The sequence below is a fragment of the Netta rufina genome (assembly GCF_964035555.1).
Source record: "Netta rufina genome assembly, chromosome: 3".
In the NCBI taxonomy this organism is placed as follows: Eukaryota; Metazoa; Chordata; class Aves; order Anseriformes; family Anatidae; genus Netta; species Netta rufina.
This window is the reverse complement of record NC_140125.1, coordinates 90,094,784-90,109,525: the sequence shown is the minus strand read 5'-3', so window position 1 is coordinate 90,109,525 and position 14,742 is coordinate 90,094,784. Positions and strand designations below refer to the sequence as shown.

The window sequence follows — 14,742 nt, the reverse complement described above, 5'->3', positions numbered from 1 at the left end:
AGTTGAATAGTATTTTTATGGGGTTTGTTAACTTTTTGGCTTGTCTTTGAAAGGAACTGGGCATTTTCATAGAAAATCTGACCGTGGTGAATTTTAATTCTCTTCTTTAGTTCAGTAGAGCCCCAGATTGCTAAATGCAAGCCTGATGTAGTGTCTGATTTATGAAGTTCTTCATGATTTTCATCTAGTGACTGCCATTGGAAATGATTATCTACATGGAAACTCAAGTGAGATTGTGTATTTGCATAAATCCGTTTATTGAAATGTGAAATTAAGTCACAGAGGATTAAGATTTCACATAGATCATGCTAGACATTACAGATCAGTGTATCTAGGAAGTTCACTAAAGCCAATGGAGTATCTTCCATTTTTTGTTGGGTTATGATTACAACCCTGATGACCTTAACTAAAGCCCTGTTTATTACAGTGTCTTGTGCTAGCGCTCTATAAAAGTTCACAGCCAAAGTAAGCCAAGAACAAATTAATAAAAGAGTATCTTACCACAAGACAGTCTAGGAGGTCAGAGAAGCAGTGCCAGTGCAGTCCTTACTCCTATAAGATTTGCTCAGTTTCTTCCCAGACTGTCTTTTTAAAGAAGACATGAGAATGCAGCCAGTTTCTTGAGGGGAAATGAATCTAGCTGTGGGATGCAACGTGGTCTAAATAGCAGCTGGGCAGCAACCTCTGATTTATAGCCAGAGACCTGCATAACCCTCAGGGTGGGCTGAAACCAGCTGCCTGGGCACACTCAGCTTTCCTGCAGCAGGGTGGGAATGCAGTGCTTCACCAAGTCAGCTGCCTGACACCCATCAAAAAATGGCATTTCCTTGCCAGAAATTCACACTGGGGTAGGTGATGCCATTCAGGTTTGTGGAAGGGCTTCTGGACTGCAGTCAGAAAGCCAGTCATCATCTCTGGGGCCTAGAAAGGGACTCTGCTCTCTGCAAGAACCACCAGGAGACTGATTCGGGTACCCAAATATAGGTGCCCAATGTGATGGAGATCCCCTGGTGTATCCAACTGCTGCTGCAGGAAGGCAGGGGAGCTCCACATGTCCTTTGGCAGAGCTGCCAGCCCCATGCAGATGTCCTGGTTACTCTAGACATCTCAGAGGGCACGATGGGCCTACAGGGGCTGAACTGTGCCTACAGGTGGTTGGCTGAAGTGCTTTTAAAGCTGCGTTGACTATTGACTAGAGCTCCATTGGTTCCAGTAAAGAGGCTAATAAGAAAGTTGCCTTCTCCTTGGTCTTTGAATGACTAGCCAGCCCTTGGCTCTATAAGCAGTAGGGAATTATGAAAGGGCAGAAGGAGATCAGCAAGGAGGAGGCACTAATAAATCCTGTTCTGCTTTGCTTGAGTTAAAGGTCTGGACTTCCAGACAACATAAAGCAAGGGCAGCTGCTATGAGTGCAGCCCAGCAGTGCCAACATACCGATGTGGCAAATTTGGCCCACCTCTGCCAGCTGGAAGAGAGGCGTGCCATGACCAACCAGTGGCACTTACTGTCACTAAACCAGTATTTCAGGATAGCCAACTCTGCTTCTTAACCAAGTTTTCAGATGTGACTTTGTGAATGTATGCAGTCAGGATGGTACAGCGGAGCTATTTCAAAGCTCTAATTGACGTCAAGCCTGATGTGACTCATGGACTGCATCGGAGCCCTACAAGTTTTTTTGTTTTTTTTTTTTTTTTTTTTTTTTTTTTAAAGTCCGTGATAAGTGATAGACATTTGTGCAGTTCTGTACTTTGCTTCCGGGAGGACAGTTGTGGATCTCACGCGGTTCACCAAGGACGATCTGAAGACACCTCCCATCACTGATCTCTGGCAGTCTCCGCAGCAGCAAGTCCCAGCCGGAGGCTGGCACGAGGCCACATAACACAAGTGGGACACGACTGCAGGCAGCAGCTCTGCCACCACCTGCCTTCCATCCTTTCTTATATCATGCTTCTCATGTCATCCGTAGGAAGCCTATGTAAACAAATAAGCCGGTGAAGAAGTTCATCAGGGATGCAATTTTTAATTAGGTCACTGATGCTCTACAGGGCTGAGCTGCGTGGGGCAGGGTAGTTTTCAGTGTCGGCCCTGCCTGGCACTCTTTGGTGGCACCTCAGCGATGTGACCCTTCCCCATCCCCACTGACCTCCGGGTTATTCGTGGCGGGGAGGCAGGAGGGAGCAGACGGCACAGCTAATGAATTCAACTGCTTCGGAGTGAAGAGGAGCAGCGAACAACCCACAGTTTGTGACACGAAGCTGATTTAGGATGGGACTGAAGCATGCAACACCTCACAAATGTCAGCTTCACAGAAAACCCTGTAAGCAGTTGGCATACACAGATACACAGTTTCTGGAATTAATTTTTAAATTTAATTTTATTTTTTATTTTACTTAATGCCCCTGTTGTGTTCCTATCACAGGCTCCTTTAAATCACCGCAGGACAGCCTTCCCGTAGCACTGTTAGGTACTTCTAGTGTGAAGAAGCTGTGTTAGTGGAGCCTATAAAAGCCCCCCACCCTTTCATCTCCTCAGTGCCACCAATGAAATATGTTCTTGTCACCTGAATAGAGCATGTAAGTTGGCAAGTTTAAAGAACTGTGATAGTACTGCAGGTGACACTGAAGAGCTAGCAAGGCATAGGGAAAATCTTCTCCTGAAAGGGAGGAGCTGAGTTATGCTTTGGCAAGTACTCCTAACTAATGTTCACTTTAGGAATCTGGTACAGTGATCAAAATATTCTGACTATAGTGAACATGTGCAGTATTCCAAAATTAGCTTGCTTTCCTTTGTAACAGCTCGAACCCACCTTGCAGCTTGCAGCCTTTGATGTGCTTGGGAAAAACATCACTAATTCTTTCACATCAGGGCTTGACCAGGCTGAATGAACCAGTGGCATCCAAATGGGTTCCCTTCTGGCCAGAATAGAGAGATGAGTAAGTGAGCACATCACTGTCCTTTTGCATGTGGCAAAGTGAGCCAGCAAAGTATTGGTGGTAATGTGCTTAAAATACTTTGAGTGCTTTGTCCTAGTTTGGTACATCAGATCCAGGAGTTTGCTTGCAGCAGAATTTGGGAAAAACAAAACAACAACAGAAACACAGCTAAAAAAAAACAACAACAACAACAAAAAAAGGGCATGGTATCACCATAATTACCAATAAAAACTGAACTAGCAGTGGATAAAGCTTTCAAATACATTGTCACCAAAAGGTCATTACAAAGCAAAGCACAAATTGTGAAACAGGCAAAAGAGCACGGTGAAGTTCGGAGCCAGCAGGCAGAGCTGAGGACAGACAGAGAAGGACTGATTGAGGCCAGGGACGGGAAGCAAGGAACAGCTTCCTTGCTGGGTAAGTGCAGCTTATTCAGAAGACAGAAGGATCCTCACCAGGCAACTAAAAGCAACTAAAACAATATACCTTCTTCGTTATTGTACCAGCCTAAAAAAATCCCCGTACTCATCCTACAGAAAAAAATGTATGGCTAACAAACCAGAGGAAATTTTTATTGTACTGAATTGGTGTAAAAAGGAGAATATATATATACTTTTTTTTTTTTTTTTTTTTTTTTTCCTCCAAGAGCATTAAAATGATGGCATTTTCTAGCTTGTGATGCTTTGTGGCAATGTTGCTTTGTAATGGAAGGCTATAGGTTAAGATCAGGAGATAATGTTAACATTGCAAGGAACACAATAAAAAAATGTGATACATGTTTGCATGCATTAATGGATTCTTCAAAGGAACCAGTATGAAAACAAAATAAAAATTGCCAGACATGCTTGAGCAGTAATTTTGAGTTTGTTGTATGTAAAAAAAACATTCATTGTTCTGGATGTTTTTTTTAAGGGAGCTGGCTGCAACATTGACACAAGCAGTTCAATCTCATGCAGGTGTCTGCAGTTGCTAGGAATATAAGAGATGTCCTGCTTCTGCTCCAGATGAAAATGATTAATTTTTGCATTACATTTCCATTAAATTTGTCACCCTCTAACACCACTCATAGCTGTCCATAAGCTGTGAAAAAAATCTCTAGGTCTGAGAGCATGCTAGAAAAAAACATAGCATCCCATTAGGACTAAAAAGACAGAGCAGGAACAACCCTTCTCAGCACCACTGTTCGAACATACACAGCAGTGGGACATGTGTCTGACAGCTTTGGTGTGTTCTTTCATTTACATTACAGAGGAGTGTTTGTGGCAGAAAGTCGGTGTGAGGAGTATTCATTATTCCTTTAAGGAGCCTGACAGTTCAGTATGTCAATATACCACAGGCTAGCAGTGCCATCAACCATCCGCCAAGATATAGATTAAACCCTGTTCCAGCATCAGGGTTTCTTGATGCAGTCACAAGATTTGATGGGATTGGAGCTCAGATCATGGGGTGAAAGTTAGTGACGGGTGATGTGTTTGTGAGGTGTTTTGAGACAGGAAGAAGATGTCAAGAACTAGATAAAACTTGCGAGAGAAAGCACGATTAGCACACTGGGTATGAAGGTGATGGAAAATGAGAAGTGATTCAGTCTAACAAAAACAAACAAAAAACAACTTGAAAGGAGTCCTCAGGTACACCTCTGTCATTTGTCTCAGATACAGAAAGAAGTAGGCTTCTCATGCAGCATTGGACACCTACAGCAGGTGTGCTTCTGTCACTGGTTGCTCAGAGGTCCTTTAGAGTCAGTGGAGAAAAATTGGGACTTTTAAGTCATGATTCACTTAATCCTAACCCAGACATTTAAATAAGTCCTGAGGAAGTTCCTCTTTCTTTGTCTTCTCTATGAACTGTCATAGATAGCCTCAATGTAAATGTCTACATGTGAGCAATCTGAAGTTACCCAAGAAGATATCTGTCTTGGGTACTTCTACACATTTCAGTTTTCTAGTCTGGGACCCTTCTGATGACTGGCTGCCTGGTGGGTGACTGGCCACATCAGCTCGTTCAAAGTACTCCTGCAAAACTCAGTCCTACAGGAGGGCAGCTCCAGGCTGCAGTGATGCTGTGCAGAAATCCCAATGCAACTTTCAGCACCCAGTTTGGCAGCAACAAAAGTAGCTGGAAGTCTCCTCAGAGTCTCTTATGGGGAATGAAGAAAACGGGACATTCTTTCAGCAAGAGAGCCAGAAATGTAGCCGAAGTTTGGTGCTTTGAGAGTGTGTCTATATTAGTGTTTTACTCTGGATCAAAAGAGTGCTTTTAAAGCTAACCTCCTGGTCCTTCCACCTGCTGGTTCTTACATTATGGTTCACACAGTCTCAAAGCACACGAACATATTTTTTTTAGATAACACAGCCTGGAAGATGAAGGCCAGGCATACACCTAATACATTCCAGATGCAATAGGTATTCAGTCTGTGGTAGCAGACAAGACAAGACAAGCCTAAAGAAGGAAAAATCCCTAAAATTTATATAGTGTGGGTACCGGGTCTTCAGCACTGACAGTTTTGCTCTGCAGGTCTGCAGTCAGTTTTCTCTACCTGCTGATGTAACATAAAGTGAAGAAGTGAAGAAGGACCTAGAGGAGCCCCTTGCTCCATTATCCATTGGAGGAGTATAGGAATAGCCAACAAAAGGACTTTACATCTACTTTACATTACTTTTACAAAATAGAGTGCTTAAACAAAGGAAACATCCATTAAATGTGGGCAGAAACAAGTCCTGCACAAGACCTGTAGTAGTGAATTTATTGAGAACGCAAAATGCCTGCTGATTACTAATTACTCTTCCAGGTCTCCAGAGTTAGTATATCTGTCTGAGATGGCTAGTAAATTCAAGATGCAGCTACCCGTGGGATTTTGTTTATAGCAGTACTGCTTCAGGACTTCATCCGATCATAAATTACTGTAAGCTAACCATGATATTGTTACCCACAGATTAATATGGCTGTGAAAGAACAACACAAGCTGCAAAGCAAAACAGGAAGACTGTTTCCAGCACTATTGACCTGAGTGCACCAGTTACTTCAGTAAGAAGTAATATTGCACACCTAACAAAAATAAAGGATTATCATCAGTACCAGAACTACCAGAATCCCAACACTTTAGGTTAAATCTGTGACTTACAAGATGGCACCAGAAGCTGATGAGAACCGCCACCAAATGTATGTTGTACTGTATGTTTTGGGTGTGTTACCAGCACCTTTTGCACCACAGATCCAAAACACAACACCTTATAGACTGCTGTAAGGAAAGATAACTCCTTGCCAGCTAGACCCACGACTTTGTCCAAATTGTCCCACTGACCTTGCCAACTGGATGCCTCAGGGCAGATTCCTGTGTCATATCTCCTGCTAGTTGATTACCCTTAAAAGAAGACAAAATCATGTTCACAGCATGCACTAGTAGGACAGCCCTGGTTGTGTAGAGATGCCTAAGAACCTGAATGAGCAGTCCTTGCAACAAGGCTGTCAATATCTGTCCCAGAGGAGGAGGAGAAAGAGGTGGTGCCCTCCTTCACTCTCTTCACAAAGTGGCTCTGGGAGGAGAAGAGAGAGGTGTGATTGCTACCATCAATGAGATGGTTCTTCAGAGACAGGGAGGATATCAATGCAGGGGCCAAATACCAGGCTGGGCTCAAGGCCAGTGCTTTTGTTGTTGGTTTCCCAGGGAAGGCAAAACAAAGCGATAACACAGAAAACAGCAAAAGTTGAAAGAAACTATTAGCAAACCATGAAACTTAATGTACAACAAGAAAGTGAGCAAGTAGTGGAGCAGGTAAGGGGGCAAATATGTCAATACTGGGAGCAGCAGCAGCAAGTACCAGCCTGCCAAGCACTAGCTAGACAGCTCTATCAGCTATAAATTCTAGCACATACCGATCAAATCCATATTTATCTTGGCTCCGGCCAAGCATCGCCAAAGCTATTTGCTCATTCCCCTCCTCCAGTAGGACAGAAGGAGAAAATAAGAAGAAGAAAAGTGACACAGCTTGTGGGTTGAGATAAAGACAGCTTAATAGGTAAAGGAAGAGAAAAACTGAAGTGAAACTAGAGAAATTGCTCACCACCTCCCACAGGCAGACCGATGTCCAACCAGCCTCTGAACAAGGGCCACTTTGGAAGTCCCACCACCCCTTCTTCTCCCTCTACCCCAGTTTTTCTCCCTGAGCATGGTGCTATGCAGTATGGGACATCTCTCCCATCAGTTCATATCAGCTGTCCCAGCTGTGTCCCTTCACAGCTTCTTGCCCACCTGCAGCCTATTTGCTGTGGGGACTGGGTGGGAAAAGAGAAACCCTGACACTGTGCAAACAACTGCTCAGTGGGTAGCCACTGCTGTGCCACCAACACTGCTTTAGTCACAAATCCAAAACACAGCACCATATGGAGCCCTTGTGGGGAAACTCAGCTCCATCCCAGCCAGACCACTACACCTTGGAGCAAATGCCAAGTGATGATAACAAGAACGGCTTCATATGGCATCTAAGAGAGCCTTCTCTGCTTCACAAACCTTAAGGTTTTCCTCATGCAACGTATTTGCATACTTCTGAAGAAGTTACAAAACCCTTTACCCTTCCTGTATACAAATGGACACGCTGATTCTCTGGAAGAAAAAAAGCATATATATATATATATATATACACACACTTTGCATACCTTGCTCTTTAATAATTCCATTTAAAACAACTAGATTTGATATGTTGCTGTAGTTCTTTTTCTTAAGACTAGCAAACTGTTTCAACCCTTCATATGGTTAAAATGGAATTTTCCTGAGAATGCTACTCTGAATAAAATTTTAGCAAAGCTGCTACATAAAAAGTAGATGCCTTTTACTTAAAAAAAAAAAAAAGTATATTAGAACCAAGGTATCTTATCAGGTGTTTGTTCTGTAAAATTGGTGTATTATGGAAAAAAAAAAAAAAGCATGTAGAATAAGTTCAGTGCTACACTTTAAAATTCAAAATTTGTTACGCTAATTTTCTGAGATGTCAGGAAACCACCACAACGACTAAATGCAGTGTGCTACAAGGAACCACAACTTTTTTATTTTTGCATATGGTACATAAAATTAAAGAGACACAATTCAATACATGCCTTAATAGCTAATGTTCTTTAAAAACTGAAATTTAGAAATCGTGATCTTTGTTGAAAAGTATTCCTACTTCCACTCAAAAAAAAAAAAAAAAAAAAAAAGGCATTAATGCAATTGCAGCTTCTCTGCATGGCAACAAACCAACACAGACAATTCTGGTCCTCTGTGGGTGTCTCTGCATATAACATGATTTCATACACCGATGTAATGCTGCTTCTCCGTTCGCTAACACTTCCCATTCATTTGCAAAGGAGGTGTACGCAAAAAAAAAAATAATATATATATATATATATCTTCTATTGTAAGCATTTATTTCCTCCAAGAATGGAGGAGGCTAGCAAAGCTAAGCATAAAAAAGAATAGAGAAAATCATACAGCTTAGATGCAAACAAAAAGTTACATCCTTCCCCATGCCTACCTTTTGTAGAGCAGCATCACTCTTGTTCTCCTTGCAAATGAACCTCTTTTGCTTGTATTAAAGCAACTTGCTTGTCCCAGTCAAGGATTTATTGTACATGCCCATGTACAAAGCCATAGCAAGCCAGAGCACAAACCAGAGAGTCTGGCAGCAGGGCTGGTCCCTGCCTCTCCAGCCGCTGGTGGGTTTGTCGTCAAGGCAAAACCTTTCCACCTGGGTTGACACCAGCACCCTGTGCAGAAAGCACACCGTGTCTGTGTGTTAGTGATGCCCACACCAGTGATGGGCAGCTCCTGCTGTACCTGCTCCCTGCAAAGCTGAGTCTCTGGGTACAAAGTGCAGAGACTGCGCTCAGTTTTTGTGATGTGCATGACAAGACCTTAAAAATAAGAATACAGCACTGACAGTGTTTAGATGTTAAGCATTTAAGTGTTTGCTTGCACTGTGTCTGCAAGCTCCAAGAGTCAATGGGAAATCAAACCAACAGGCTCTATTGTGGTAGAGCTATATAATAGAGTATATATAATGACAACCTAACCAATACAGCTCAGAAAGCCTAAAATTGGATTGATTCACTGCAGAGTAGACACTTGATGGCCATCTAGCCGAGGCCCTCTGTGCTCACAGAAATGGGAGTACACAGCACTAGCAAAATCTGTGGTCACCTGCACTAAGGCATCAGCCTCAAACTGGGTCCTACTCACCCGGCCAGTGAATTTTGTGACAACTATGCTCTATAAGACAAAAAAGTAACAAGCATCGTTGTCTAGGTTTTACTTTTATGGCAGTAAACTGGTCTGGCAGATTGTGGTAACTGAAGCAGTGAGTTATTCACATAGAAAAACACATTGTAAATGGGTATCGCACAAGGAAAGTATGCTTTTCCTTACTTATTAGAAACATTACAAAATGTTCCCCCTTTCCTTTTATGACAGCACAATGACAGTCTTGTGTTATGTCACATCTCTCCATTGACATGATCCAAAGTCATAAAACCTCAAAAATTCAAGTGAAGTTAGACAATTGCTAAGCTACAGCCAGCATCATCCTGACCCAGGCTGACTGCATTCCCCTATGCATCTATATCCATCCGCTCTTTTCCTTCTTCTATGCCAAGATTATCCATCATCTGGGGCAAGGGAATGCCTTTTATTTCGTGGCTGTTCGGGACTAAGGAATAGGTGCTACAAGAACACAAATCACCAGCAGCACGGTGTCTGTGATGATTTATGCGCCCCTGCTAGCTTGCCTCTTTTGCAGAAGACCTAAAATCCTTGCATACTTTTTATGAAGAGGCATGTTAACTTTCTTTTTTAACACTTGCACCCCCAGTAGCTGGTGAAAATGATTCAGGATAATGAATCTTTTAAGCGTTACTGCTGAGCATCACCATACCCAGCAGGAGCCGGGACCACTCATTATTTTCTTTAGATCAGACACAGGTGGTGTCAGGTGCTCTTCTCAACCAAAACCAGTAAAGGTAAATTGGTGACAACCCAGTCTGTTTGGTGGAGAGATGAGCATGGAGTAAACCAGGGGACAGGTTTTATTCATGGGTGGAGCAGTTAGGCCAAGAAAAGGACCAGAAGAAGTGCTGGCACTTCCTTTGCAGGAGCTTTCTGCTGATATTTGGAAGTAATTACCTCAGTAATTCTGTGAGAGGGAATCTCAGAGACATAAGCTCGCAATAATGAAAGTGCAGTAGCTATGGTTACTGAGCAAATGGAGAGAAAGCAGAGCTGAACTGCAGCTCTGGGCACTGTACACAATTTTAACACCAAAAGCCTAGTTTTAGCTCTCCAAAACACAGCTACGAGAACAGCCACCCACGGTCCCCATTACAGTGTGTGTCTGTATATATATCTGTGTGTGTGTTTATGTGCACGTGTGTGTACATGTATATATCTGTCTGCAGATATATATATATATCTACAGTAGGATGAGGGGAAGACAAAGAGAACAGGGAAAGGTGTCAGCTTGTAGACAGACCATCACACAGCTATGGAGTTCGTCAGATACTTGGAGGAAACAATCCTGTGTGTTCAGTCAGACACCCAAGGCCAACACCCTGGGACTTTCCCCAGGAAACTTCTGCTGCCAAGAAGAGGAAAGGTTGTCTTTGTCTTCCTTTTCCCCGGAGGATTTCTAAAGAGACACAAGTAGCTCACTGTAAGGCGACTCTGTCTGCACGGCAGGCTTAGTGCAACCCTTCCAGGAAATCTCACGTCAACCTGAAGGCTAACGAGTGTAAGTCCTGCTAAAGCACAGCAACGAGGTGGAACTTGGCAAGTGCCACAAAGCCCCTTGAGAAAATGGGTATTTAAGCAACTAATCCGCATTGAACTTCACATAAAATTGCTTCAAGTGGCCGTTGACCTAACCAGCTGGTGGCTTTGCAGCGTGGTGGGAACAGCGTGGTGTGCGGTAGCCCTGCCCACGCGGTGGGTGTTGCAGTGGATTTACCTGCTGCGTGCTTTCCCAAGCCCTTCACACCCACATTCAACAGCAGCCTGGCCACATCCACCCCCAGGCATGGATTTGGGACTGGTTACATCTGCATAGCTGTGTTCACACCTTCACTGGCAGTGTCTTAAAGCCGTACCTATGCTGCCCAGACAGCGCGCTGTCCCGAGCATCCACAAGCATGTCCCATTCCCCAGTTTGTACCTACAAATCTATTCCTCAAAAGGAAAAAAAAAAAACAAAAAACAAAAAAGTCTGTGTGTTTTCATCCACCTGTTTCCAAGATATGGCAGAAATTAGTCTTCTATTTTATTATTATTTTTTTTTTCGTTCTATAAACTCCTTCTAGACAGGCCTGGAGATACCTGCGCTGTACAACTGACTCTAGTCAAAACACATTTGCCTCGTGGGCAAAATTGATGTAGTTTTAATAGTTACTTTAAAGATATAACACTTGTATTGCTTTGATCATAAAGATAAAACATTATATATTTAGTTTTAGGGCAGTAGGTTTCCGGAGAAGACTTCTGGTTCTACCTTCATTCAGCACCATACAGTCTGAACTCAATTTAATACAATCAAAATTATGGGAATTCACTCCCAATTTCTTTCCAACAATTAAAAGAATACTTATTTTATTCACACCAGTATACAGACCCCCTGCACACATACAGAAAATAATTTTTCTTCTATGTTATAAGTAATATTAAATCAAATTGAAGATTTAAGAACAGAATCCAGAGTAAGTTTAAAAAAAAAGACACACTTCCTATGGTCACTGGTAAGGAGCTTCATCTTAACCACTAGAGCCCAGGAAAAATGAATCACAGAAACCCTCTCATCTTGAGAAATTTATGCATCCTATAATCCCCAAAGGGAACAATTGCATCTGATAAAAATCTTTAGACCAAAATTAGAAAGTAACAATAAAGCTGACAGAACTGCCTGAAATACATATTTTAGCAGAATGTTATTAGAAAGTCAGCATAAAGTGCCTCTTAATCATACTCATCATGTATCTATTGGCAGTAAATCCAAGCAACTCCGGTTTTATATACCCCCGTAGACTTTATTTTATTGCCTACTTGCTTAGTAAATTTAAACTAGGTATATGGGCACAGCGTCTAGAGTGTCACCTGGAAAAGGTAACTTTCTATCACTCATTACAAGCCTGCTTTAAAACATCCAGTGCTTGGAGCCAAAGCCATGAGTTTGCAAAGCCCAAATTGCTGGTCAAACCATTAAAAACATCCATCATCAGAGTATTTTTTAATCTCAGTGCAGTCATCCTAATAACTCTGCCTTGAAGTTCACCCAGACATTTTAACCAGTGGCAGTCCAGAGAGGAATTAATAAACCTCCAATCCTCATCATGCCCACTTTTCATTCCAGCGGAGTATCTATGAATATGAGCTAAACAGAAGGCCCATGCATACCACCAGGCAATGATGTTGCAGTACAGTGTGTAAAAATCAGAGTGAACTAATCAAACGGTGATTGATGTGCTATACAAGGGCTAATTACAGTCAAATTCTAGGAATTATATCTTTGTTAACTTCCACGTTATTTTCCAGGAGAGGCAGCCAAAAAAAGCCTACTACAGGGTACCAGTTGGCATACAAGTTGTAAGTAAGATGCTTTGCAAATATATTTAGTACATTAAACTTTTCAGTTACTAGCAATTCAAGCAAATGCTTTAGGAGTTAAGAATCTCTAAATCCCATAATCTGAATCTTCAGTTCCCCCAGGAAAAGACTGATAAACCTGGACTTCTCCCAGTCCCACTGGCTAAGGCATGAATAGCATTAATGTTGCCAGAGCAGGACATGAGGAAACACGCAACACTTTCCATCAGGCACCGTGAAGTCCCACGTCAGATGTCACAAGAGTTTCCAAGCTGTTGCACAGTGCTTTAGCAGACAAAAGGAGAAATCAATTCAGTGTTTAAAAATTAAACACTCAAGCTCCCATTGTAATTAGTACTAAAACAGGATGGAGAACTTAAATAAAGTTCGACAATAGGCTTTTACACCACACACAGTGCATTATTTTTAAAAGACAGTTATTATTTCAGATGTTCAGAAACTTCTGACAAGGGACTAATTCATAACACCGGATTACTGGCCTTAGCAAAATGGACACTATTGTCTCTTAAAGCCTAAATTATTGTGAAATCTCAGATGCATTATGTTGTCTGCCTTCAACTATATTTAACACCGCTTTATTTTTTAAAAATACAGCTTTGAAAGTGAGATGACAAGAACTAGATTTATTTGGTCTAAAGGGATAAGAATTAAAGGAAACAGCAAGATAACTGTATAAATATTCACCCACAAAATAATGAAAGGAAGAGAAATATTTCCAATGGGAATAGTTGTAATAGTGTAAAGGGCTAAAGCAGAATCAGTTTAAGCTCTGTATTAGGAAAAAGTGGTTTTGAAGACACCAAGGATGGCTGGACAGAAAGGAAACTTTGTGACTGCTTTTTTAAGTGAATCAATTGATTCTTCTCCTTCCCTCCCTCCTAGGCAGCTAAAGAGAGGGGTTTTTTATTTCTTTCAGACCTAATTGGTTGGGTTTTTCCGTGTGATTTTCAGAGTCGGAGAAAAAGCGAAATAGATGGCCTTTGTGTCTGTTCATGAGTCACGAAAATTACCAGGAATGTTGAAAGACCACAGGATTAGAAAGTCTCGGGAGCTTCTGTCTTCCAGTTTCACACACTTCAAGGATGCCAACAGAGGAGACGTCTTAGCTTCTAGCTAACTCGCAGAAGGGCATGCAGGAAGGTCATGAAAACACCGTGGTACTCACCAACGTACCTGGGCAGTGCAGGACACTGTCAACCTACCTGGGAGAAGGCACACAGTATCCTGCACTTCAGGGGTGTTAAGGTGCTATTGTAGAGGAGGTTTTGAGAAAAGAGATAAACACGGGACATGACTGTCAGTTCAGTCACCAGGTGACAGGGAGGTGTTTGAGAGGAGATGATACTCTAAGGAATCAGGTTCTAGCTTATGTAGAAACATCTGCAGTTAGCCCTCACAGCATTTATTTGCATTTTGTGAGATGACCAGGACTTTGCCCACATATATGACTAAAAATAATTGTGTTATTCTCTCATAAGAGCAATACAGTAAAAATCAGCTACGTTATTAACCTCTGGAAAAGCAAAGTCCTTCCCCTCCCTAATACATACACTGCAGGAGCATAGTGCCCCTGCTTTGGCAGTTGTAGATAAGTAATGCTGAAAAAGGCCCTGAAATGGACTGCAAGCACAAAAGGTGGGCTTCTCTGCTTAGACAAAGCCATAATGCCCATTCAGCTCCCTCCAAAATGCAAGAGATCAATGCTGCCCTGTAAAAAACAGAGCGAGACCCTCCATGCACTTCCCACTGAAGCGTATAAAAAATTCTCCAACTCACAGAAAACAAAAAATATCTCCTGTTTGATGGAAAGAAATAAAAAGTATATAAATAAAAAGTAAAAGCACTTTAAGCTAGAGACTAGTCCTTGAGCTTCAAAGTATGTTTCTGACAGATAAAATTCACATATTTGTTTTTGCCTGAATAAGATATTACTGGAAGGTCTGTGGAAAAAAAGAATAAAATACTGTATACATTGATTGTTTGAGTTTTTCTGTCTCCTGTCTCTCAGAAAGGTTGAGAAGATTGAAGTGTGAATTGAAGAAAAAAAAAAAGAAAAAAAAAAAGAAAAAAAAAAGCAAGAGGGAAGATCTGGGGAAAAAAAGAAAAGAGAAAGGGAGGGGAAAATAAAAGAAAAAATGTAAAGGAAAAAGAAACAGACTGCAACTCCATGAAAATGTGTCTCCTAACATGAGT

At 41.8% G+C, this 14,742-nt stretch overlaps 1 protein-coding gene across 7 annotated transcripts in view; it reads right to left on the bottom strand.

Moving 5' to 3' along the window:
• Window positions 1-1,584: 1,584 nt before the first annotated feature.
• The window catches only part of LOC311208286 (uncharacterized protein), a 63,173-nt gene continuing 50,015 nt past the window's right edge, over window positions 1,585-14,742 (bottom strand). For 4 of the 7 annotated variants that reach the window (XR_014618319.1, XR_014618321.1, XR_014618323.1 and 1 more), the window contains 2 exons: window positions 2,807-2,912; window positions 1,585-1,971 (listed from right to left, as the gene is read on the bottom strand). Coding sequence is in view for 1 of the 7 variants with exons in the window: in XM_084284906.1 (XP_084141032.1) it covers window positions 1,957-1,971; window positions 2,807-2,912 (121 nt within the window). In the remaining 6 variants the exon portion in view is untranslated. Of the gene's footprint in view, window positions 1,972-2,143; window positions 2,316-2,806; window positions 2,913-14,742 lie in introns of all 7 variants that reach the window. The other 3 variants (XR_014618318.1, XR_014618320.1, XR_014618322.1) reach the window with 1 other exon arrangement.